General features: G+C 38.4%; 2 protein-coding genes across 2 annotated transcripts in view; both read left to right on the forward strand.

The window, feature by feature from the left end:
- Positions 1-25,976, forward strand: part of nav2b (neuron navigator 2b) — a 314,640-nt gene that overhangs the window by 122,975 nt on the left and 165,689 nt on the right.
- On the forward strand, positions 3,345-23,280 carry pax6a (paired box 6a). Its single transcript, XM_023985938.2, is given in 16 exon segments — positions 3,345-3,478; positions 3,481-3,510; positions 7,611-7,634; positions 7,636-7,759; positions 10,559-10,612; positions 11,304-11,324; positions 13,689-13,819; positions 14,144-14,185; positions 14,275-14,490; positions 14,812-14,977; positions 18,295-18,453; positions 18,755-18,837; positions 18,961-19,111; positions 19,367-19,479; positions 20,013-20,160; positions 21,951-23,280. Coding segments are annotated over 16 exon segments (1,605 nt in total). The 5' UTR covers positions 3,345-3,421; the 3' UTR covers positions 22,037-23,280.

The raw sequence follows: 25,976 nt of genomic DNA on the forward strand, positions 1-25,976 counted from the left end.
TAAATAATTCCATCTCTCTAATTCAGCGTGCTGGAAGAGAACATTCCACCGACACAGTTCTTGCCTCTGCATGAGCATAGCCCTCATGCCTCATTATACACCATGGGTGTATTTAAACAAGTCAAATTGTTATCTGACACGTATGGGATACCGTTTGTCAAATCTGATTGAACAATACAAATCATTATCGGTAAAAAGCGTTTGAAAATATACTTGTATTTGATTAATGATGTGCGTTATGGCCATTAATTTCGGACTGTGGAGAGAGGGGTGTAATCACATGTTTAAACACTCCGGCACTTAGAACGGTGTTGGACGTCCGCGTTGAGAGTGATTCGTTTGTTAGAGGAGATGTGTCCTCATTTGTCTTGTCAACATGGCTGGTATTCTCGTTAGCGTGCATGTTCCCCTTGTCATCGTACGTGCCATATACGTCTTCACTAACTCCCCACTTTTGTGGCGTGGAAATGACAAATATGTTACTTTTTCCCCCCTGTACAATTTGGTTCATTATTGTAGCCAGGATGTTGCATCAAAGTCATTGTGAGTGGAGAGTAGTCGGAAGGTGTCAATCTCAGTATTTTGCTTCTTCCCTGTCTATATTTAATCTTATTACCAGGGCCAAGGAGTAAGAGCCAATCCTTCTGTTATATTCTCAAATTTAAAAAGCATCGAGCATGGACGCTGGCGGGATCAGCAGCAAATATATGTCTATGAATGTTATCAAAGGTTTTGTTGTAGTAATACTCAAATGCATGTCCTGAGAATGTTTTTGTGCGAATGAAGGAATAATCTTGTTGTCCTGTTAGAGAAGAGGGTAGGTTTACTGATGGAGGGTCTTTCCGCCCGATGTACTTTCAAATACATTGTAAATCGAACTCAGCCTTGTCACGTCGAGAAAAAGTGTATTTCTAGCATGCAGGACGTGGCTGTCGACTAGGAACAAATTGCATCCAATCACCCCGAGGGAATGCAGCTAATGTCCCAGTCAAGGCCTGGACTAGGGTCAGAACAACCAATGAAACACTCAGCTATAGACTTATTAGAATATTTAACAGAGAAGAGAAACAGAGAAAAATAGTAAATAGAAACAGAGAAAAATAACAATATAAAAGTACAATTGGCCTTAAAATAACTACTAATAACTTTATTTAGATTATGTTATTTTCTGGACCAGTATTTCCACAAGTAATTTGCTTTATRTGTTTGGTTAAAGGTTAAGGTAAATGTCATAACTGAATGGTGACACGTGCTTTCCAGTAGACTGTAAAAGAGAGTTGATTGCCAAATTAATATTTTATCATTTATATCGTCAAAGATGAACTCCCCTGCTATTTTGAATGCTACTTCCAACAATCTAATAACAAACAAATATTATTACAAGTATATTAGGCCTCCCAAACCACATGGACCATATGGACAAAAACGTCTAGGCCTACCAGAAGAAAAATAAAATAAAATTGAACACAATATCATTTTTAAGCATACCTCACTCCATTAAAACATCCAACAGTTATTCCAGACGAGCCGTGGGTAATCAACTCACAGCTGTACTGTGGTAACATGGTCAGTCCCTGGACTTTTACAATCAGACTCGCCGCAAACAAATGCTTCGGGATGTAGGACATGTGTTATTGCTACCACCGCTCTGGCTAGGGAATCAAGGCAGATCATTCATGTATTTGTTTTTCTTTTTCTCAGTTTGAGTGAGCACAAGATTGGATCCCTGTAAATTAATGGTGCCATTGCATGTACAAATGTTTTCCAAACCTTCTTTATTAGATTTTGTTATATAAATATTTGTATTTGTATTTATAATATTAACATTATTATAACATATTATTACAACATATTATTATTTGTATTAACATTATAATTATTTTATGTTTCGTAGAAAATACTTACATTTTTTCATTTTCACCTATATGCTGTGGCCTACATCACACACGCACGCGCGCGCGCGCGCGCGCGCACACACACACACACACACACACACACACACACACACACACACACACACACACACACACACACACACACAACACAACACACACACACACACACACACACACACACACACATACAACAGAGGGCCAAGATGAGTAAGGAAGGCTGGCTGGCCAGATTTCAGTTTCCGCCTGATCGGGTTCTGGAAAGGGGGCTAGCAGAGAGAGGGAAAGACAGCACCTGGACCGGCTTTAGCGTCCCATCTCCTTTTATTGACAGCCTGATAAGCGGCCCGAAGCCGTGTGGTTTCCAGCGGTGAGCTAGAGAACCCTGCAGTTGCAGGATTTCACACAGTTCCTTAATGGTGTCGCCACTAAACAATCAACCAAACTCTACCATATACCTCACTGCTATTCCATGATTTTAAATAAATATTTAATTTTGTATGTCTTTTTCGCGCTTTAGGCTATTTGTGTATTGTGCACGCAAACCKTATTGTTTTGGGTTAATAACACTGATGATTGTGGTCCCCATATCTCCAAGAGGTCAGAAAGACAATTATTTGACCTATGTTCATTTCGTTAGGTTTGTCGAGACAAGACAAACTAAGCTGCATTACATTATTAGAGGTAGCACAATGTCCTGTAGGCTAGATGTTAAGAAGCAATAGCCCACTTCCGTTGAATATGTTCATGTTTTCTTGACATGGTCTCTGTTAGCTGAATGAGACATAATATTTCAAAGAGCACAACATTGGTCCAGGCTAAGACCTAGTTTACCAAATAATGAACCAGTCAGTCAAACGTTTGGCTTAATTGGTGTCAATATCCTACTTTGTTTTTGGCTATTTTCTGTACTGCTCTTGTTTAGGCTGCAGAGGGCTGTAACTTACATCCAAAAATAACTTGACACTCTGAACACAATGCATCAGAAATGACTATTCTAACTTGACACTGAACACAATGCATCAGAAATGACTATACTAACTTGACACTAAACACAATGCATCAGAAATTATGACTATTGAACTTGACACTGAACACAATGCATCAGAAATTATGACTATTCGAACTTGACACCGAACACAATACACACGCCTTAGGCTACATCAACCAAATCAGCTAGAAAGTGACTAAATAGATGAAATTCGGAGATAAATAGGACATTCGCTTATCAATGCATTCTGTTTGATTGGCATACGAGTGGTTATTCTCATAAGAAAGTGTATTGGCTGGCATATATTGCATGAGCATAAGCGTAATGCACAAGTGGGTTTGGACATCTCCCGCGACTTCCTAGTTAGCAGAGTGATAAGTGGTGTCCAAAGTGACGTGTAGCGTCACTGCGGCCAATCACTGCCAAGTTGTGGATGCTATTATGGGAAAGTTGGTGGTAGAAGCGACAGGGTCATTTTACATGATCATCGACTTGGAAACAGACCTGCAATTCAATACATGAAAACCATGGACTCTAAATGTCACATTCTATACATTCTTTCTTCTGTTTTATGATGATCAACACTGACTGGAAACACAAGTGAAGTGGATCTTTACTTTCTTCCAGGTAGGACTTTAAAAATATTTATCTGTCAACCATTACGCTTTATATTGCGTTCCTGGCTTGGTGGCTTGGATATATGAATCCTTACTATTCAGCAAAGCGGTCTGCAAACCTATTTTTCCTTTTCATGAGTGTTCCCACTGAGCTTCGAGGAAACATGTTTATTGAACCCGAGGTAAGTCTTCACGTGATAGTAAGTAGGGGAATGTTGTCCAGATTGCTTAAACAGTTAAACAAGCTAGACAATGGACTTAAGAAATGTAAACGTAGCCTTTGATGGATTTAATCCAACAACAGTTGTACGTAAGCATGTTTAATGCTTAGGCAAATAATATAAATAATAACAATTATAATAATTATTGTTGTGTTTCGTGTGTTATTAGGTTTTAGAGTTGATATAACCGGAGGCTATTTTTCTAGTTGTATGCCCTTTTAAATTGTTAAAAGCATGTGAGTATGACAACACGTCCGTGAGTGTACTGTATGTACACTGCAGTTTACCTCATGACTAAATTGAACAATTTCCACACCTTCCTATTTAGGGGCATTTATAGAGGAATATGTTTATGCTGCTGTCAGGAAGTAAATAATCTGGCAATTAAACATTTCATGAAATACGACAAGATCTTCAGTTGCACTTTACATTCGGAATATGGGCCTGCATCACAATTAATAAACACATAGGCCTGCAGGTATAGCCATAACAAAACATGTTACTACCCCCCTCCATACAGGAGTGAATGGTTAGACCTATATGACAAAACATGTATTCATTCAGCAGTAGATCATTTMTGTCAAGTATAGCCTAGCTGCAATTTATAATTTGTTAGCTGTGATACTCCAAGATCAAGTGCTAGTCTACTAGTTAGCTGTTGAATATAATAATAAACCTCATAAAACCTCACGTTCCCCACAAACGATCCTCTCCATAACTTCTTATAAATCAATGGCTGTATCAACCCACTTTATTCGCTTCGGCTGATACTTTTGTCTCTCTCTCTTTCTTTCTCTCTCTATCTCTCCCTGTCCTGTTTTCAATGATGACGTCAGCCACATTCAGTGCCACCTCCCCTTATGATTTTTTGAGGGGGGGGTCAAAACTTTTAGGGGGTGCTCAAAAACCACTTTGCCCGAGGGAAAAGAGCGACAAGATTCCAGTATTTTCYCATGGTCTGAGAAAGTACTTTGTGCTAATCCAAAACTGCGCTAATTGATCATTTTCCACATAGCAATTGCAACTCGTGGATGTTTCCTGAGTTGTTCCAATTAATGGATTTACAGTTTAAATGTTGTTGTTTTTCACTTGTTGATTTCGAGAAATGTGTTCTGGAGTCAAGTAACAAGATAACTCAACCACAAGAAAACAACAAGGCGGATTACATCTTTCCAAAGAATGAAATGATCCATAGGTGCTATTGTTGAGCATTGTTACAACAGCTTGATCTGGGATCTTCTCATTGAATGGAGTGAAGCAGAAGGAATTGTGGTTTGTACATTACAATATAACAAATGTTGTTAGCAGTGCACTGCATGGTTCTTCAGTGGGTTTATGGACATGAAAGACRACTTTTTGGTAGCCTAGTTTTAGGGTAAAAATGTAATGATGTATTTCGCCCATAGATGTGCATCAAAGCAATTATAACTGCATTTTCAACATGCGTTGACAGTGTCATGTTTTGTTTATTTGCATACATAAAATGTTTGGCCTATGCTGTGCATGCTCAGAAAGCTTCATCAAATATCATATTCAAACGTTAGTATTTATTTAACCTTCATTWAACTAGGCAAGTCATTTAAGAACAAATTCTTATTTACAATGACGGCCTACCCCGGCCAAACCCTTACGACGCTGGGGCAATTGTGCGCCGGTATATAGGAATCCCAATCACGGCCGGATGTGATACAGCTTGGAACCGAACCAGGGTCTGTAGTGACACTAGCACTGAGATGCAGTGCCTTAGACCGCTGTGCTACTGGGGAGCCCGAGTGAGCCCATCTTAAACATCTTTGATTTTGACATACTATTAACCAATATTTTACTACACAGAAACCTTAAAATAACCACATTGTAAGGGTGGCCTATAGTTTATGTAGCCTACAGATAAATAGAATCTTGCTCTTATACAAATAATGTAATTAGAATAATTTGCTATTTTATCCCTGATTCTAAGACACATATAGCCTACTTTACTGCATCTAACTATATATTCCACATATGACAGCAGAGTTCCTTGGTATAAAAAAATTGCCACATTGGTAGCCTAACTTCGTTAGCACTTCTGCGCACKGCAAAAACAGTGTGCCAAAATGTGTAGGCAACAGTAAACCGTCCACGTCATAAGAATTTGCAGCAATGATTGTAGAGGAGTGGAATGAAAGTTTTGTGCAAATATTAGGAAGTGACAGTTTCACCACGGGACTCGAGATGACAGTGCATGACGGTCGCGGCAGCTCATTATCCTAGCCGCCCTTTCATTGCGATGCAAACTCTTTGGCAGTGTCGTTTGTCTTCTCATTGTACTTTAGTTGGGAATGCAATGGTTGTCAGGACTTATTCAGTTTATTGATGAGCTCTGACTTTTAGCACTTTTCACATGTCAAAGGAAGTCAAGTGTATGCATCCACGAGTTCATTTTATGCTCTGCGCCTCCCGACACTTTTCTCCCCTCTTGCAGGTTACCCCACCATGCCACAGCCCCCCTTGTTTYTTATCCCACGACCCGGAATCTATTCCATTTGAATAAATGATGGGAACACCCATAGCCGAGACTGGTCCTCCAAGTGTAAAGTCAAATGCAGGCACGGAGGGGTTGATTTGGAGTGTATGGTGTGCGTTAATGGCCAGGCATTCAACAAATGTAGGTCTGCTGTGTGGTCATGACTGCAAAGTAATTTGCTTATATTTACGTCCTGTGTTATCTGTCCTTTATAATCTTGGACGCTGCGTCTTGGCTATCATTTGGTCCATTGAAAATGAAGTAAGATTATCGTTCTCTCTATTATATTAATTTAGTCCATAGATATTGTTTATAATTTCGGTCTAAACAACCAAATCTACGATGTGATGTCATAATCAACAGCGACAAGTGCAGAAAGTTTGCAATTATGACACTGCACTTCTGGCTGCTGCGTAAAGATCGCTTTCAGAAGTGATAGCCAGATAATTCCTAAACTGAATCTTTCAATTCAGCCTTTTGATAAAACATATATATATATATATATATATATAAATGTTAATATTACAAATAGATAAGCTATCAATTTATGTAGGTTAAATTAGTAAAGTGGTGCTTTGTTGGTCTTTATCAGTGGACTATCAGTGTAAACGATAAAGATGGAAATTGTGCAAATTGCAAATTGTGAATGTTGATTAATTTGAGGTCGGCGCGCACCATGTGTTCACCATGTGTTCCAGTACGATATGTCCATGTATAACTTCAGGTTCATCGTTAGTGTAGGAAGGCTTGTCTGCGTTCCACGATGGTGGAGCCCTGTGAGTTGCACTTGCCATTCCTTATCCAATGGTTAGCCTTCAATAGCATCCAATAGCATTCCTAAAGGACATTTTCAGTGTGTGTGTGTGTGTGTGTGTGTGTGTGTGTGTGTGTGTGTGTGTGTGTGTGTTGTGTGTGTGTGTGTGCGCGCGTGCGTGTGTGTGTGTGTGCGCGTTTGTGTGTGTGTGCGCGCGTGTGTGTATGTATTTAGAGAGGGAGAAGTGAATTTGCATGAAAAGCAAAAAAAAAAGGGGAGTTATTAGTAGGTTTGAAAAGCTAGCACTGGCTCTGCCCCGTTTCCCGCTCTGCACGGCGGAGTAGGAGGAAGTGTTTCGCTGGAAGATGATGACAGAGGTCAGGCACTGCTAATCGGCCACTGAAGAGGAGTGGAGGCGAGGCACAGACCAGGAACACATACATTAATACACTTGTACCATCACCAATCAGCATAGGTGCGCTGCTCTGCGCTACTCTCTCCCTCTCCCCTCTCTCTTTTTCTCCCTCTCCCTTTCTCTCTTTCTCTCTCTCTCACCAACTCACGAGCGCACATTTTCAGTCTCGCGCAGCCCTGACAACCCATTTTATTGTCAATCTCTGCTTCCTTCGCAGGGATTTCCATCTCTATTCAAGATCACTTGGAACATATATACAAGACAAACTCTTCGCAGGGGCTATCCAGCACTGTGGTTCCGTCTCATTTGTGCTCAGACTTATCAACTAAGGCTTTGGCTGCAGTGTACACAGGATGCCTCAAAAAGGTAAGCTCTGATTTCTTGGCACTTTGTACCTAGCCTACATTTCAGACAGCACGCATTATTCACTCGTATAGCCTATAGCGCACACATGACACCATTTTAGAGTGAAACATCAAAAAGTAGGTTAAGTGTTGGAAATGCTAATTAAACTCCAAGTTAATAACGTTTAAGTTTTTGTAATTTAGGAAGAGTCCGAACGGCTCAAAAGTTTGTAGTGCTGGTCATTTAACAAAGGAACTTTGGTACGCAGACTAGTGGCAGCCTAATTTGAACATTTGGGTTCGCACCCTTATGTATTTATACTGTGCTTTTGCTTTTATTCCGTCGGTGCTTGCAGTTATCTTAATGCTTATGTATGACAGGGAAGAGTAAAAAGTCAGGCCAAGACAATGATCAGTCCAAAGAATGGGGACGTGATGATGCGATGATCAAGGGTGTCAAGTTGAATCATACAGTCGGCCTCACCGGGCACCATCACAAAAAATGCTCTTTTAACTTTTTCCTAAGTTTGGCAAATGTTTAATCATTTTCAGGACACATTTTCCTCTATTCAATGACAATTTAAGTATTATACTTACTGAACTCAAATAGTAATGTTTTTAACATGCAGGATATATATGTGAAAACAATTCAGAAAGAAACTCGAATAGATTAGTCTATTATAGCTATTTCTCCACACAAAGTAATAATGATTAGAATAAGTGCATAGTTACGTTTTACGTACTACAAATATAAGACAATACAGAAAAATCACAACTTCAAAACCATTGTTTATATTAGTGGTTAATGACCTAATATGTTTATAACATTAGGCTATGCAATATGCTTTTGGCTCTTCCAGTACGATATTGCTTTTGTCAAAATATATGGTAGCTATATATAGTGGTGGATATATCAAATGTTACTGTGTTCAACTTCCTGCCAGGACATTGTTCATTTATGGAGTTTTTCTGCATATAAATGAAGGGAATAATCAGGAATAATATAGACCTTACAAGTCTGAAGATGCATGTTCAATTAAAATGGTTGTAGTTGTGAATTAAAACGGGCAAAATACAGATGAGGCCTTCCTCTTTTACAGACTGCATCAAATCAATTATACAATTCTAGTTAGACTTGCACAATAAGCTAATTATTGACACATTAAAAAGTGTGGTTTACAAGTAGACTGCTTCCGGGTTAAGTTTATGCTTAAATAATTTCTATATCAAATGAGTTGAATGATTAAAGGTTAATGGATTATTTTACACATACAATCAAAATAAACTCGAAACGCTTTACTTTGCTCTTCCCCATTTTCCATTGCATTATTGTATTTGAAAAGAATTAGAAGAGAGAATGAGAAAAATCAAATACATGCTTTGTAGCTACACCTGTCTAATTATAAACGTATATAATCAGTGAACCAATAGTGCATTTAATTTTCCTAACTTTATTTTAGAAAATTATTATAAATTATGARTTATGATGATGAGTTAGTTGAATTTACAGCTTCTTTAGAATATCTTCATACATATGAATAGTAGCTTGGCTCTATGCTTGGATGTAAGCTATTTATTTGTGGATGCACACTGTAAATACACACACAGTCAGTCCATTGCCTGTTTAAAAAGGAGAAGATAAAAAGGGAGAAAATCAAAGCGTGGACTATTTCCTTAGTGGCCTCCTTTTCGGCAAATGTTTTGAATGGGCTCTTTATGGCAATTGTCTTTTTCCAATTGAGCACCCCACTGAGCTGTTGTATATTTTTTTACAATCCTAACGACACACACCAGCAACAGAATTACCTCCAGATATTTAAAACAAGAAATTGAGTTTCTATTTTCCAAATCGAGACAAACAAAAAAGCAGAGGGATACGGACACCGGGTCACGGCAAGCAGCAGTGTAACTGTGGCGGTGTGAGAGGGTGTTGTGCTGGGCATGGTTGCAGTGGGAGGGGGTTGCTCCCTACAGCTCTTTGTATTCCTGAGAGTTGTTGGTACGTTTAGTTCGAGGCTGTGTAGCTAGTTAGTGAGCCTGAGTTATGCTCTCTGGGTTCTGGTGTAGAAGCAGAAAGGACGCCATTGTTGAAATTCTGCAGGCTTTGTTGGAGAGCCTTCACCCCCTCCCGATGTCACTTTCCAAAGCAGCCAAGCGAGGTAGACAGCGTGTGTCACTAGACGACTACATATAAAGCCATCTTAAACGTATATTACTGACTAAAGTTTTCACGGCCAATATAATAACAGTAATATTTTAGATCTTAATATGCAAATGTATTCAAAATTCCTAAACTTTCTTTCTTAAAGGTAGCCCGCTTACTCTCAATACACCTAAAATACACTCAAACGCTGATAATAAACTATTGAACGTTTTCTAAAATTACTGCAATGCTATTTATCTCATGAAATGAGTTAGAAAATATTGCAGTAAGTCTGACTTAATAAAAACGAAAGCTCAGGTGCCTACTAATAAAATGTTTTGCTTTGTCCATAGGGAGAATATATTAACTAGTGAGAAGCAGATGAGAGATTCTTTAAATTGTTTTAAGCGGACAGTCCACACTGTTTCCAGGCAAGTTTAAACACTGAATATATATATATATTCAAAAATCTATAGAACAACAAACGATATTATGCTCTCATATTATGAAATATCAATGAATAATAGCCYAATGCATCCTGAGGTATTCATGAGTAATATAGTTCCCACCATAATTGTCTAATTGCACCAAATAAATGTCTGCGATGTGTATGTATCCTGAGTATTGTAATATTATTAGCAATACTGATCATTGCTATTCTTTCCCCATGACTAATAGAATACTATAACCGGGCCACGTGGGAATCTGGCGTCGCGTCCATGATGCAAAACAGTAAGTGAATGTTTTTTTCAGAGTAACTATATACACTGAGCAGTAAAGAAATATGTGGCACATAACATTTATGCTGCATATGTTGGTTTGCATGTTTGTGTAGAATAAGGCCAAGATTTTTCGACATGTTTACAATTTCTGAATTAGGAATGTTTTATATATGCACATTCACATTATTTTGATCCACACAGTTGTATTTGTATCAGTTGACTTTGACTAGTATGCTTCTATTAACCTGTACGTGTAACAACTGAAATATAKCCCAAAATCACTATCACGAACTATCAGAGAAGAGGCTAGCAGGAAGTAGTAGGCCTCGATGGTTGTATTTATTGGCTAATTACACACAACTTCCAAATAAGTTGTGTTGTCACATATAGGCCTACACAATAATAATACAACACCAATAGAAAGAAAGAAAGAAATATATTCTTGATATGCACTAATGGACATTGCATGCATCTCATGGAGAATATGTCATGTTTATGAAAATGTTATTCCTTCTGTATAACCACAGTGTGAGGGTAATGCTTTGATGAGACTTTCAGAGTATTTTTTTATGAACACATTGGGACTATAAACGTTAGAGCAGTATTTACATATTTGAGATGCTATTCAGTAATTCATAATGTTGTATCGTTGACAGAGTGACAATAAAATACATATATTTTCTTTTTTAATGCTGGACAAGAGGTGTATGACTATAACGAAGGTGTGTGGAATGGCTTACTCTCATTCTCTTAAAATCAACGACACGTTTGTGCTGCAGTGTGCTTTCATATTTATGCTAATACGTTATATTGTCTTGGCTTAGCCTTGCACCATGTATATTTTTATATCAGGACTAAATGTAACAACTTATAGACGTAGGCTCAGAGGGAAGATGTGACGCAGACACTTGAAAGACCTCCAACCAAACAAAGCATCTGAATCTAGGTCAGTTTAAGTAGGCCATATGAAATAATTCAACGGTGATGTGAAGTCCCATATTCCCTCTCASGTTTGAAAAGAAAACTGACGTCTTCAAATAATTGCAATATACGAGTTTTTTCTTTGCATGAAAAAAAAATACCGCATCAAAATGTACATTGTGTCTGTTCCTTACTTTTTAAATGGACCTACTGGCTACCAAACTATTAGGGCTATATATTATCCTGTCATCAAGATTGTATAGAACTATACCTTCATTTATCTCTTGTTACATTTTTACATTGTGGTGGCAATGGACTGTGGTGATCTCTTGAGCGAAATGCTGAGCAGATATGATTCGGGTGAGGCCTTCAGTTTGTCTAAAGGTCGCGGCTGGCTCTGCAGGCTTTGTGCTAATAACTCCTGGGTGTATATGGAACTGAGCGTCCAAATTGACGCCATATGTTTTCCTATTAATTGACTTGCAATAGAATACAAGGCGCATAATCATTGCCACCAGGCGAGATCGACACCACTCACCGTGGGGAATTATTTAATGATTGAGATTTAACCTTTCGAGTGAAAGTTAGATTGGATATTCTTATCTCTGTGTGGCAGTGATCAAGTGAATTTATATGAGCACTAGGCCTATACGGGAGGCGCGTTCAAAGCCAATAAATCTTCAATATGCTTTTCCCTGCTGGCCTATCAAATGCACAAACACAATTGATTTAATCTAATCCTGGAATTAACCTCAACATAGCGATGGATTTGCTCTTCTCCTGAGCTTATAGGCTGTATTTACACCCTGATTTTGGCTAGAATTTGTGAATTTAGCACAATGGCAGTAGACAACAAATTCACAAGCAGGTGTAATTTTCTTTTTTAAGGCCTAATGTAATATTATAATTGATGTAGGGCTTACGTATTATTTAATTATTATTTGAAAAAACAATAACAAAACATATATAAAACAAGGGAGAGTGCAAACATCTACAGCAGACTCATAATAACAAATATGATTTGTCGCTTGAAAAAAAAAAGGATGTCACTTTTGATATATTAAGAGCGACGCGCGCTCCCATCCTCGTGCCCGCGCACAGCCCCCTGGCTACCATAAAATGAATCTTCCCTTGAAGGGTAAATGAGTAGAGTCCAATTTAGTCTGAGTGATATCCAAATGCAGACAGAAAGGGTCGTTTTATCATGCTACTATTTGTCGTGACGATGCCATTTCCAAAAGCAGAGCAGTGTCATAAAGTGACATGCCTGCCACAAGTGCTCCAACTGATCTTTTCAATTAGCCTTCCATGCATGATCCAGGGCGACTTCCGCCTATTTCCAGAAATTAACATCAAACTTGACGTGTAGCTAGCTTTACTCTAAAGACAAATGTCAGCCAGGCTCATCATATTTTCCCCCTCTTCTATATTTGGAGGTTATTTATTGCTAAGGAGCTTGTGCTCTCGGAGTCAATTTAACGGGAGGCTTCGAAGGGAAGGGAGCGGACAACTAGAGCAAACGTAGGCGGCTACAAGGAGGCTGCTTTTCTATTGGACTTCAGGTTTGGTTTGGTTTTCTGGGCTATCCTAAACTGGATATTGTTAATGAACTCGCATGAAACCTGTTTAAATGAGCGTTTACGGTGTTTTAGCTGGGGTAATATCAAGTTGATATAAAGTTGGATTAGGTGACGATTTGTTTTTAGTCTTGAAATTATACTGTAATTACTACCTTAAAATGCTGTGCCGCAAATGCCATTACGCTATTTGATCTTAAAGCTTTGCAAAGATGCACAAATCTCGGGTCAGTGGGCTGGAGATGTTTTGGTCGAGATCATACCACACCGCTAATCAATGTTCTGCTCGTGTGATTAGAACAAGAATGTAGAAAATAATGACATCGGAAAGAATTTCGAAAAAATTACAGATGAATAATGGCAATCATTACAGACTTCAAATTCCAGCGTGATTTTCCCGATGTTTGGTGTTGAACGTCCAGTTTAGTTTATTGTCTCCTGTTCTGTTTGATAACTTTTATTTTGGATAGTTAACATCTAAACGCTTGCATCGGAGACATCTGTATTGAAGAGGCTGCTGTTTTTATAAAATCACAGCTCTTGATTAATGGCTTAACTAAAGAGAGTGCATCCCCTGTCTCTGCCCAGGTCACAGCGGAGTGAATCAGCTTGGCGGAGTGTTCGTCAACGGCAGACCCCTGCCCGACACCACCAGACAGAAAATAGTCGAGCTTGCTCACAGTGGCGCGCGGCCGTGCGATATATCCAGGATTCTGCAGGTGATAACACTGCATTCTTCTCTCTGTCTGCATCAGTAAAACGCTTTAGAATATGATTCCTAATGCGTGATGTTTATTTAGAATATATACCAACTCAATGCACATTCAACTATTGTCAGTTCAAACCATTTTAAGTTGCAGTTTTGAAAATATAATATTACGCACGAATAAATAGGCTACTTCATTGTAGCAATGAATTATGGTTTGTGGTGATACCAGGATATGTTAGGATACAACCTGCAAACACAACCATCCAAAGTAGATGCCGTGATCCAGTGCAAATTAAATTACCGTACCATTCAAGGTATATTTCTTGTGTTATAGACCCATGGTGATGCAAAAGTTCAAGTGCTGGACAATGAAAACGTAAGCGTAACAATGTTTGTAGTATAAACATATATTTCACATTAGTCTTAAATAATGTATGTGATTTGTGTCTATTGTTTTCTATTTAGGTGTCAAACGGCTGTGTGAGTAAGATTCTGGGCAGATACTATGAAACCGGCTCCATCAGACCAAGGGCGATCGGGGGTAGCAAACCAAGAGTAGCAACTCCCGAGGTGGTCGGAAAAATTGCAGTATACAAGAGGGAGTGCCCTTCAATCTTCGCCTGGGAAATTCGTGACAGACTGCTATCCGAGGGGGTCTGCACAAACGATAATATACCCAGTGTAAGTTCATTGAGTGTAAGTTATTAGTCATACCATTTTATAGGCCTATACGCTTAAACAAATGACCATGAACAACTGACCTCCATATTGGTTATGATTATGCACCTGTTTCAGAATAATTACACAAATTGAAAATGTAATTGATATTTTGTTAATCTCCCATTTCGATAGCGATTTTCTTATCCAAATACATATTGTGAATGTGAGGGTATGCATGCACTTATGTGACAGATCACTTGCAAGCCAATGTGCCGTCACAACAAGGGAAACAAGCGCCAAGCGCGTTTAATTAATGTGAAGGATTTTGGATTTGTCTTTCAGGTGTCGTCGATAAACAGAGTCCTCCGCAACCTGGCTAGCGAGAAGCAACAGATGGGCGCAGATGGCATGTATGAGAAGTTGAGAATGCTGAACGGTCAGACTGGGACGTGGGGGACCCGGCCGGGCTGGTACCCCGGAACCTCAGTGCCAGGACAGCCCAACCCAGGTAAGAGAATCACTGGATTGGATGAGTGAAGTGCGGGTGTCTTTATTATGTTGTTTTTATAACGATTAATTACTATTATTATTATAAGTAGTAGTAGTAGTATCGTAGGCTGTATGATTATATTATGCCTATATTATTACAATAGTGTTATTACCAAAATAAACTATAATATTTCATTTTTATTTTATCGTGTTACAACATTATTAGGCTAAATTATTGTTACATTGTTTAAAGTAACATGGGAATAAAAATTACTTTTCCGAAAATCTTTGAGTTCAGTTGATATTGTTTATCACTAACGCATTTGGTTCATAAGACTTATCTGACTTATGCATGGAACTATAATTAATTTGTAACCAAACACTTTTGGGAAGCATAGATGAACGTCTAATTCTGATGTGAGAGTGTGAGAGCGTGTTGAGATTCAAATATTACTTGGTTGATTCGACTAGTTATTACATTGCAAATTCTTGACATGTTTTTCTATCAACTTTTTTTACAAAATGGTTGTAATTTCACCATTTAGTCTTCACGATTTAGTCTGCACGATTGATCCATTCCTAGGCCTACAGGCCTACTATATTTTGCATTGACCGAGGATGAAAAACATCTGAAGCTGTGTGCGGAATATCTGTACAAAGGATGTTTCTGTCACACGCAAGAATTTGTTATGGGAACAGTTCTGTCGCTATGTAATTGCTCATTAGAGAACGTTTTGTTTCTCATTAAGGCGACATGAATAAGCGTCTAGTTTGAGGAGACAGCTGTAGAAATGTTCCACTGGAGACCTCTGGACACGATATGGCATCACTTGCCAATTAGACACGTCAGTTTTAAGAGAACTAAACAATATAGTATGGACACTATAGATATACAAATAATCGTGTTTTCCCCCTCATAATATCTGCAGTTTTTTGTTGTTGTTGGCAACTATATCTGTCTCGCGAATTGTTTTGATGGGCCTACATTTGTATTTTTTTCACTATACATTTTTTTCCAACTCTTAAAGTCCTATTGGCTTTGGAGCTCTTGGTAGAATGAAGTAACCCCAACAATTACATTAAGGTGAAAGGTGAAGATGAAAGGTGAAGATGACAGGTGATGATGACAGGTGATGATGACAGGTGACCAAGTGTCATGAGTAACAAATGGTAGCCTATTTTTTATTAGCAATAATATATATATATATATTTATTTTATTGTATTTTTTGTTATTATTATTATTATTATTATAATTAACTAGGCACTACTGTTATTATAATAGTATCATAATAGTATTAAGTATATAATCTAAACCTATATAATCTTATCACAATGATATAGGCTAATATTATTATATATGAATAATAACTCTTGTTATTATTGTTATTATTGTTATTGTTGTTTGTACTTCAAATGTATCTATTTTATCCTGTCTATTCAAAATGTGTGTGTAAACACAACCAGCTATACCAACATCATATGCTCACTTATGTTCTGCCATAAGTGTCYATACTTGCGTGGAGTGCGATTTCAAGGGCATTAAGAATCCATTACTCTGGAAGCATACGGTTGGGTGAGGTCTCAGAGGGGGACAAATATGGTCTCAATCTGATAAACGCCATGCAACAGTGAATAAAATAACGAATTCATCAGAGTGACGGGGCCTAAAAAGAGAGAACTCTTTCATAAGCAGAGGGTAAAAGCTMTCCCTGGCTATTTCGTGTTTTTAGGGATCAACGTGACGCTTTTTCTAATCTTTTTCTTTCTAGAGGACTAAAGCTGCCTATAGGGTTTAAGCACTTTCTCTTTCAGGGGTCCCAGAATGTTTTACGTTTCTATTTAAGGTTATCTATGTTTTGGCTTGTTTTACTCCTCACCGATTGCGACACGTGATACTATGGAACGGTATATTTCCCAGCGTCTTTCATTAATGAAAACAAATCCCAAATCTAGCGACAGTTGATCTGGCTGAGGGATAATAGGATGCACATTCACTCCTTTTGACAGATTAGCTMCAAAACTATAGCGCACTGGCCACTGATAAACTTTCTTTTTGGAGAGACATTTAAAGGGGATAGCTTAATCGTTGCATATGTTTACACCTGGTTCTGAATAATGCATTTGGTTTTGAAACTACAAATCTGTCAGAAAAACATACACATAACGTCAAAGCAGAGTGAATAAGATACCCACATATGATGATGAGTCACTGCTGATGTGTTTTTCAAATATATCAAGATTATATTACTTATATTCCTTACCAATACAGTTTATGACTATACTGAGCAACCTGCCCGGGAAGAAAAAAACACCAAATGTAAAATGGTAATCACCTGCACAATAAACTGTCAAAGCAGATGTATCTAGGCCTACATAACCAGTCTATATCATCTTGCTACATAGACATAATGTAATGGAGCAAAGGGATGCTGAATAAAGTGTTTAACAACGCCACTCACTGAGGCCCCCTAACTCACTGTTGGTTTCCCTGTCCCCTTTATGTAGGCCTAACAAACAGGGGCTGAGCAAGTGATGTCTCATTCAGCATGTGCTGGGTGATTTTCTTCTATGGCCTAAAGAAGGTATAAATCCTAACTGGCGTTGAACAGGGCATCCTAGGAGACAGTGATTAATGATAGCAGTGCATAAAGGTTAACATACTAAGCTGAAAAGTCTGTTGACTGGAATCCTCCAGCTACAATGAAGGGTACTGAGTGCCTCGAGAGAATCCCTTTGTTGCCTTCTCCAATTGTGTCCTCAAAATTCTGCCCACGAAAGTTTGCCAACCCCTCCATAGACCGTGAATTGAATAGTTTCCCTTATGCTCTTGGTTTTGTGTGGTCGTGAAAAATAGCTTTTATTCAAGTGTTGGGGGTTATTTCAAAGGGTGCACAAACATCCACGTGGAAAAAGCTAACATTTAAAAAGGGAACGTTTGGATTTTAAAGCATTTCAGGGGATCTGAATAGGTTCTAGTGCATTTTGTTGTATTTCAGCACGACAGGCATTGTTACATGGTCATAAAAGATCTAAGCCAAAGGAAATATTTTCCCACTAAATTGTATAGCCTTTTCTATAGCCTGGCGTGACTAATAATATCTGGTCGAAATAATGCAATGAATTGTCAAACCAAGTCAATATCAGCTGGAAGAAGCAGAGAACTCAAGAAGTCTTAACATTTCACTTATTTTAAGATCATATTTTACACACAGATGGGTTTTGGGCAAAACTCTAACATGATCACATTTACTTCCCAACAGGTGCACTCATGCTAAGCATGGAAGCTGAAGAAGGAGTGATAGCTTGTATTGATTGATTGATTCTGTATGTTTCAGATGGTTGTCCACAGTCAGACGGTGGAGGTGAGAACACTAATTCAATAAGTTCGAATGGAGAAGACTCGGATGAGACCCAAATGAGACTTCAGCTCAAAAGAAAACTGCAAAGGAACCGCACTTCGTTCACACAAGAACAGATAGAAGCGCTTGAGAAAGGTAAATTATACCGCCACTGTCACGTGTTCTCGTCCAACTGTCGGCCAAATAATCTCATTAATGAGCTGGTGATACTAAATTAGTCTATTTTACACAAAAGTAAAGCATCATGGCTGACTCATATCTAGGTCTATTTATTTTGAATATCACCACAGATTACTGTTTTCAGAAGAATTTATTCACTGCAAATTATCCTTTTTTCAACAACTACATTAGTCTGAATGATTTTTTAGGCATATGTTATGTATAACACATTTAATGACTTCCTCTGTAGTTCATACTAATGTTGTTTTTGTTTCAGAGTTTGAAAGAACTCACTATCCAGATGTTTTCGCAAGGGAAAGACTTGCTGCAAAAATTGACCTCCCAGAGGCCAGAATACAGGTACAGTAACCGCTCCTTGTGCCCATTAACATCACCTTGAATGTAGGAATGTTATAACCACATTCACAGAAGTGGCAGCAGACAAATCCAACACTAACCTTTGAAACATGACTGTGGTTTCAGGTGTGGTTTTCAAATAGGAGGGCAAAGTGGAGGAGGGAGGAGAAACTCCGGAATCAAAGGCGACAAGCCAGTAACTCCTCCAGTCACATCCCTATCAGCAGCAGTTTCAGCACCAGTGTCTACCAGCCCATCCCACAGACCACAGCACCAGGTTGGAGTCAGTGATCTTTATCAAAACGTTATGTTCCTCAGTTACATTCCACCGTCATGTATTGCCTGTAGGGACTATTTTTGTGATGTTAGTACTGTAGCCTAATCAGAATGGTGAACAAATATTTATTGTACGAATATGTGTGAGAGTCAGGAGAGCCACACAATCCATTCTATGTTCCTGCATGTCAATGATACAAATGGCAATCAGGCGCAGACTGGTATCTAAAATACCTTTCTATATCTCCCACTGCAGTGTCGTTCTCCTCAGGATCCATGTTGGGAAGACCAGACACAGCCCTTACAAACACATACAGTGCCCTGCCACCTATGCCAAGCTTCACCATGGCCAACAACCTGCCTATGCAAGTAAGTACATCACTGTCAGATCCAATAATAAATGCAGTATTTTGGCGTTGTTTTTGTAATTACTTASCATAGCATCTAAATGAATGACCATGATAAAGATATGTTGTAAACCTATATAAAGTATACGGCGGCAGGTAGCCTAGTGGTTAGAGCGTTGGAGTAGTAACCGAAAGGTTGCTAGATTGAATCCTTGAGCTGACAAGGTAAAAAGCTGTCGTTCTGCCCCTGAACAAGGCAGTTAACCCACTGCTCCTAGGCCGTCATTGTAATTAAGAATGTGTTCTTAACTGACTTGCCTAGTTTAAATAAAGGTGAAATAAATAAATAAATAAAAATACATACTTGTCACACAAGTTAATGCTGTAACTTGCAATGCTGTATTAAATACTATGATGAATTTCTAGCTGAAATATGATAGACAATATTTTTGTTCCCATGCTTGACGTGGCCCATCCCTTAGTAATACAGTCGGAGATGTTGCTAGGTGACAGAGAAGCAGGTGAATCTGACTGTCCTGTGTGTTGTCCCCTCAGGCCCCTGTGTCCAGCCAGACCTCCTACTCCTGCATGCTGCCCACCAGTCCCTCAGTCAACGGACGGAGCTACGACACGTACACCCCTCCTCATATGCAGGCACATATGAACAGCCAATCAATGGCTGGTTCAGGTGGCAACTCAACAGGTAAGCAGAGAAAAATGCGTGACAAAATAAACAAAATCCAAGAAATTACAAAACACCATTTGCAAATGTTAGTAGGCCTTCAGAAATTATTCACACCCCTTGACTTTTTCCACATTTTGTTGCATTACAACCTGAATTTAAAATGTATTAAATTTCGATTTTTTTGGGGTCACAGGCCTACACACATTACCCCATAATGTCAAAGTGGAATGATGTTTTTAGAAATATTTACACATTTTTTAAAACTGAAAAGCTGATACGTCTTAAGTCAATAAGTATTCAATCCCTTTGTTATGTCAAGCCAAAGTAAGTTCAGGAGTAACATTTTTTTTTTTTTACCAGTCACATAATAAGTTCATGGACTCAATTTGGTGCAACAATAGTGTTTAACATAATTTTTTAATGACTACCTCATCTCTGTACCGCACACATACAATTATCTGTAAGGTCCCTCAGTCGAGCAGTGAATTTCAAGCACAGATTCAACCACAAAGGCCAGGGAGGTTTTCTAATGCCTCGCAAAAAAGGGGCACCTATTGGAATACAGGTAAAAAAGTTATTAATTACACTTTGGATGGTGTACCAATACACCCAGTCACCGCAAAGATACAGGCATCTTTCCTAACTCAGTTGCTGGAGAGGAAGGAAACCACTCAGGGATTTCACCATGAGGCCAATGGTGACTTTAAAACAGTTACAGAGTTTAATGGCTGTGATAGGAGAAAACTGAGGATGGATCAACAACATTGTAGTTACTCCACAATACTAAACCAATTGACACAGTGAAAAGAAGAAGCCTGTACAGAATAAAAAATATCCGCAGCAAGGCACTAAAGTAATACTGCAATAAATGTGGCAAAGCAATTCACTTTTTGTCCTGAATACAAAGTGTTATGTTTGGGGCAAATCCAATACAACACATTACTGAGTACCAATCTCCACATTTCAAGCATAGTGGTGGCTGCATCATGTTATGGGTATGCTTGTAATCATTAAGGTCTGGGGAGAGTTTCAGGATAAAAAAGAAATGGAATGGAGCTAAGCACAGGCAAAATCCTAGAGGAAAACCTGGTTCAATCTGCTTTCCACCAGACACTGTGAGATGAATTCACCTTTCAGTAGGACAATAACCTAAAACACAAGGCCAAATATACACTGGAGCTGCTTACCAAGAAGACAGTGAATGTTCCTCAGTGGCCGAGTTAAAGTTTTGACTTAAATCTGCTTGAAAATCTATGGCAAGACCGGAAAATGGTTGTCTGGCAATGATCAACAAACAATTTGACAGAGCTTGAAGAATCTTGAAAAGAATAATGGCAAATGTTGCACAATCTAGGTGTGGAAAGCTCTTAGAGACTTACCCAGAAAGACTCATAGCTGTAATCGCTGCAAAAGATGATTCTAACATGTATTGACTCAGTGGCTTGAATACTTATGTTATCGAGATAGATTAGTGTTTTATTTTTCATAAATGTTTGGAAATGTTAAAAAAAATATCTACTTTGACATTAGAGTATTTTGTGTAGATCGTTGACAAAAAAAATAAATAAAACAATTTTAATTCCACTTTCTAAAACAACAAAATGTGGAAAAAGTCAAGGGGTGTGAATAAATAAAAAAAATAAAAAAAATATTGAACATGTCAATTATATGGAGATTCTTGTTTACAATAATTCTATTATGKGAATACTGCTGTGTTTGCTAAAACTTGAATGTTACTGAGCAGACACTAGAAGGTACTGACTGTATGGTGCCAGAACTGATCCATCGCTCTGTGTTTGTTGTGTCAGGTCTCATCTCTCCTGGAGTATCTGTTCCTGTTCAAGTCCCAGGCAGTGAAGCAGACATGTCCCAGTACTGGCCCAGGCTACAGTAGAGACTTTCAACGTGCGACTCCTTGGATATTGTCTCGAAAGAAGAAGCTGTCCGGCAGTATTTTATTACAGACCTGAGAAAATACTCTAAAAGAGACTATTTTGTACTGGGATTGGGCCATTCTCTGTCATTCTTTGGCCACAAAGACTTGAAGAAGAAAAAAAGAGAAAGGACTTCTGTAAAGTGCCCTGTGTAACATCGTAAATGGTGGGGAAAAACTAGCTGTTTTCAGTTTCCAACTTATGTCATTTTTGGTGTATTTGTATATGGCCAGTTGTATGTCATGATGAAAAAAGAACAACGTGGATGGACAGTGAAACTGAGTTGGTCCTTGCTTCTGCTGAAAAGAAGATCATTTGTGAAGAATTTTCTTCCATGAATATTTTTTATCAATGTATATCAAGAAGCTCTCCCAGTCTGTGTACAGAATGTGGACTCTGGTGAAACAAGTTTGTATCATTCCAGGTACCAGTTGGGTATGAGAAGCCTGTTTCTCTATTCTTTTCTTTTCAAAAGCTTGCTGGCAGAAACATTGTAAATGGAAAGCATTAACCGCTGAAATGGAGTTGAAAAAAACTTTTGGTAGCTAAAAACGGTAGATTGTGTCTTCGATATAATTCAGTTTGTTATGTCGAAATGTAAGTATTTGTCTTCCCTAGCAGTCTCCCGGAACAATTTCTATAATAAAGTTAATTTCATTTATATTTCTCAGAATATCCTATATGTTTTACACATTTTAATTTAATTTCATTCAATCGGGTACAAGTTATTTGTTATAGTTGTACTTAAGTGTTTTACTTGACTTTGTGCTACTAAATTACTCTCACTGCAACAAYGCATAGAAATGCAAGGCCTGCCAGAGTTTAAAGCCTTTTGAGGTTTGCATCTATACATATCCAAATGAACCATTGTTGATTGTACAAACAGACCAAAGCCTTTGTATATAATTTATGACACAACCTCCATTTCCTTTTGTAGTCTTCTGTTGCCAATTTTGTAAAGATTTTGGTAACTTTTAGATAGGTACAGAGTTTTAAATGTTAGTCTTTCAGTTGGTCTTTCACTTATGAGCAACAATCTTTCCTTACAGTGGATGACCTGAGCTCATTTCACACTCTCAGTTCCGTGCTAGCCTAGACTATTGTATGGATGGGGAGTCAAATTCAATTGTATTTCAAATATTTCCGTATCAATTTATTTAAGCATTCTTGTATTTTGTCAAAATATAAAAGTAATTTTGTACAGAATGATAGTGTCTAAGTGGGAGCTTTATGTTGCTAACTAATTCTATCAAAACAACATGCTATTGATGATGGTAATGAGTGTATGTTGCTGCAACATTCAGGACCTATAACTTTGGTAAACAAAACGTTGTCATAAGATCATCATACAGCCATAATTATTTCATGCAAGTAGACATAATTTATCTCATATGAGGGCAAAATACGTTTATCTTACATGAAGACTATAGGAAGAATGTAGTATTACTTATATACAACAAGAACCTTTTGAAAATGTAGCTGTTATAGTTTGGAAAATATTTTATATTACCCAAAGGTCAATAGTACTTGGATAACTAGTGGGCCCTATGAATGCCAAATTCTGAACAATCACACTCCAATGCTAAACCACCAAGAGTAGGATATACAGCACAAACAGGTCTGGGTTCAGGCTAACGATTGTCCTGCTCTTCCTACACATTTGTGGGTATTTCAGTCCAAACAAGCCACATGTAGTAACTGATATAAAGGAACCTGAGTAAGATATCCACATTGGAAAACGTTTAGAGAAAGAAACCATTTAGAGGGAGAGAGCCCATGTCACAATGCCTGCTATGCTGTGCATAGAGCTTTACATTGTCTATTTTAAAGACAATTATGCTCCCACGCCTTCATATGTACATTACAATATCATGACAATTATATGTTTCCAAGCTTGATCCGCTCATTATGTAGTTCTTGGTATAACTAGTAAGTTTTCTCAAACTATGATTTAGTGCACACATATCATCTTTCAGAATAGACACTTATAACAGCTATCATCTTTCAGAATAGACACTTATAACAGCTATCATCTTTCAGAATAGACACTTATAACAGCTATCATATTTCAGAATAGACACTTATAACAGCTATCATCTTTCAGAATAGACACTTATAACAGCTATCATATTTCAGAATAGACACTATTTCAAACAATTATGAGGGTTCTCTCCATGGTTCTCTCCATGGTTCTCTCCAGGGTTCTCTCCAGGGTTCTCTCCAGGGTTCTCTCCATGGTCCTCTACAGGGTTCTCTCCATCATAAACTTCAGGCCTAGCTTTATGATCTAGATCACTTGACTTAAGACAGCTGCAATCAAGAATCCATACAATGATGCCAAACTCTCAGTAATGAGGCAAAGTTTCTGGACCATGGACTTTCCTCAAGTACATCTAACACTGAAACACACCTCTTTTCCTATGGATTTACCTTCTGTCTGTTCGAAAGAGCAGGTATACATTTGTGATTGGGTTCCCCTCTAGCTCTAGCTAGTGTAGGRGTTGAGGAGGTTACAGATGTAGGATATTAATTTGAGCCAGTTTGCTACAGCAGCATCAGGAAATGTGAATGATCATGTCAATTATTAATTCATACATTTCTTTTGTAGCGGTTGATAAAACATTTTTGTGAGGGAAGATCAAGTCTGAAATTTCAAAGTGGAAATTATAAACTTCAGAGGCCTTTTGAAATCTCAAATACACTACACATTTTATGCAGGAAAGCTCTTCTGGAACAGGGTGATTAAACTAAGACCCTACACCTGTATGAGGAGGTGAGGTTTAGAGTGGGACAAATATGATAAAGAGGGAGGAACAGACAGGGGGCTAGCAGGGGAACATGACTGTTTGGAGAGCAGCCTTCAGGAAGCAGGCCCAAAACAGACAGTGGACTGGGAGAGGCTTCTTCTTTCCTAAAGGGGAAAGGGGGACTGGCTTCACAATTGGAATGCAATCAGCACCAAATAACCAGGGACTGTCTAGGGCTCCTTCTCTGTGGTCTCTTTTGCCAGTCATCCATTGGTACATAGCAACCATTATTCTCCTGTAAGGATTCAAGCCATGTCAGTATTGGTGCCTGGCCTCAATCTCAGTTGTGACGCTCTACAGAAGGATTGTCAGCCATTGGGCTCTCTAACATAACAGAGACAACGCACTTCATCCGTTTGAATGGTTGCGTTAGTTGAGTCTCTGCTTAAGAATCTCTTCTGCAGTGTTCTAGGTAGAGCAGATCTATGGACACAGAGAGGGGTTGATGTGTCACTGATCGTAGCTGCTGTTCAGCAGTCAACTAGGAGCTACTGGACATCGACAGAAATGGGAATGTATCTCTTTCATACTTTTATTGGGGACATTTATAAAAGTGAGCCAGTTTGTGGTCAGGAAGGAGAGAGACTGTTCCTTTGAGCTGTCTGATATATGAGACAGAGTAGAGAGGAGAGGAGACCCCAAAGAGACACAGGTAATGCTCGGAAGCACAATGTCAACTGATTTTTATTTCTTCTACATAACAAGATGTAAATGACATTGATGATACTAGGCTGGAACCAGTGAGGCATCAACACACACCGACAGTCATTATTATAAAAACAACAATGCTGGGAACATTCAATGTTCAATGAACATATTCTTTATCTCTTTTTGACTAACAGAAGAAATCACATTTCCTAAGGCATTGTTGGTGGTAGCTGTCCAATGAGGCTTAAAATATCTGATTGACAGCACTGGCATAAATACCATAATGCCATTTATTAGTATGTAATCAACAGTGGAGCCAATCAGCCAATCATAAGCCATGGACAAGTGGSAACCAGTTAGAATGAGTAAAAGGTGTGAAACAAGGGGCAACCTTGAACATGATAGTTTCACACCCACCAGACTTACATTGGTAGACTTTGCATTT

The sequence above is a fragment of the Salvelinus sp. IW2-2015 genome, linkage group LG4q.1:29 (genome assembly GCF_002910315.2).
Source record: "Salvelinus sp. IW2-2015 linkage group LG4q.1:29, ASM291031v2, whole genome shotgun sequence".
Lineage (NCBI taxonomy): Eukaryota > Metazoa > Chordata > Actinopteri > Salmoniformes > Salmonidae > Salvelinus > Salvelinus sp. IW2-2015.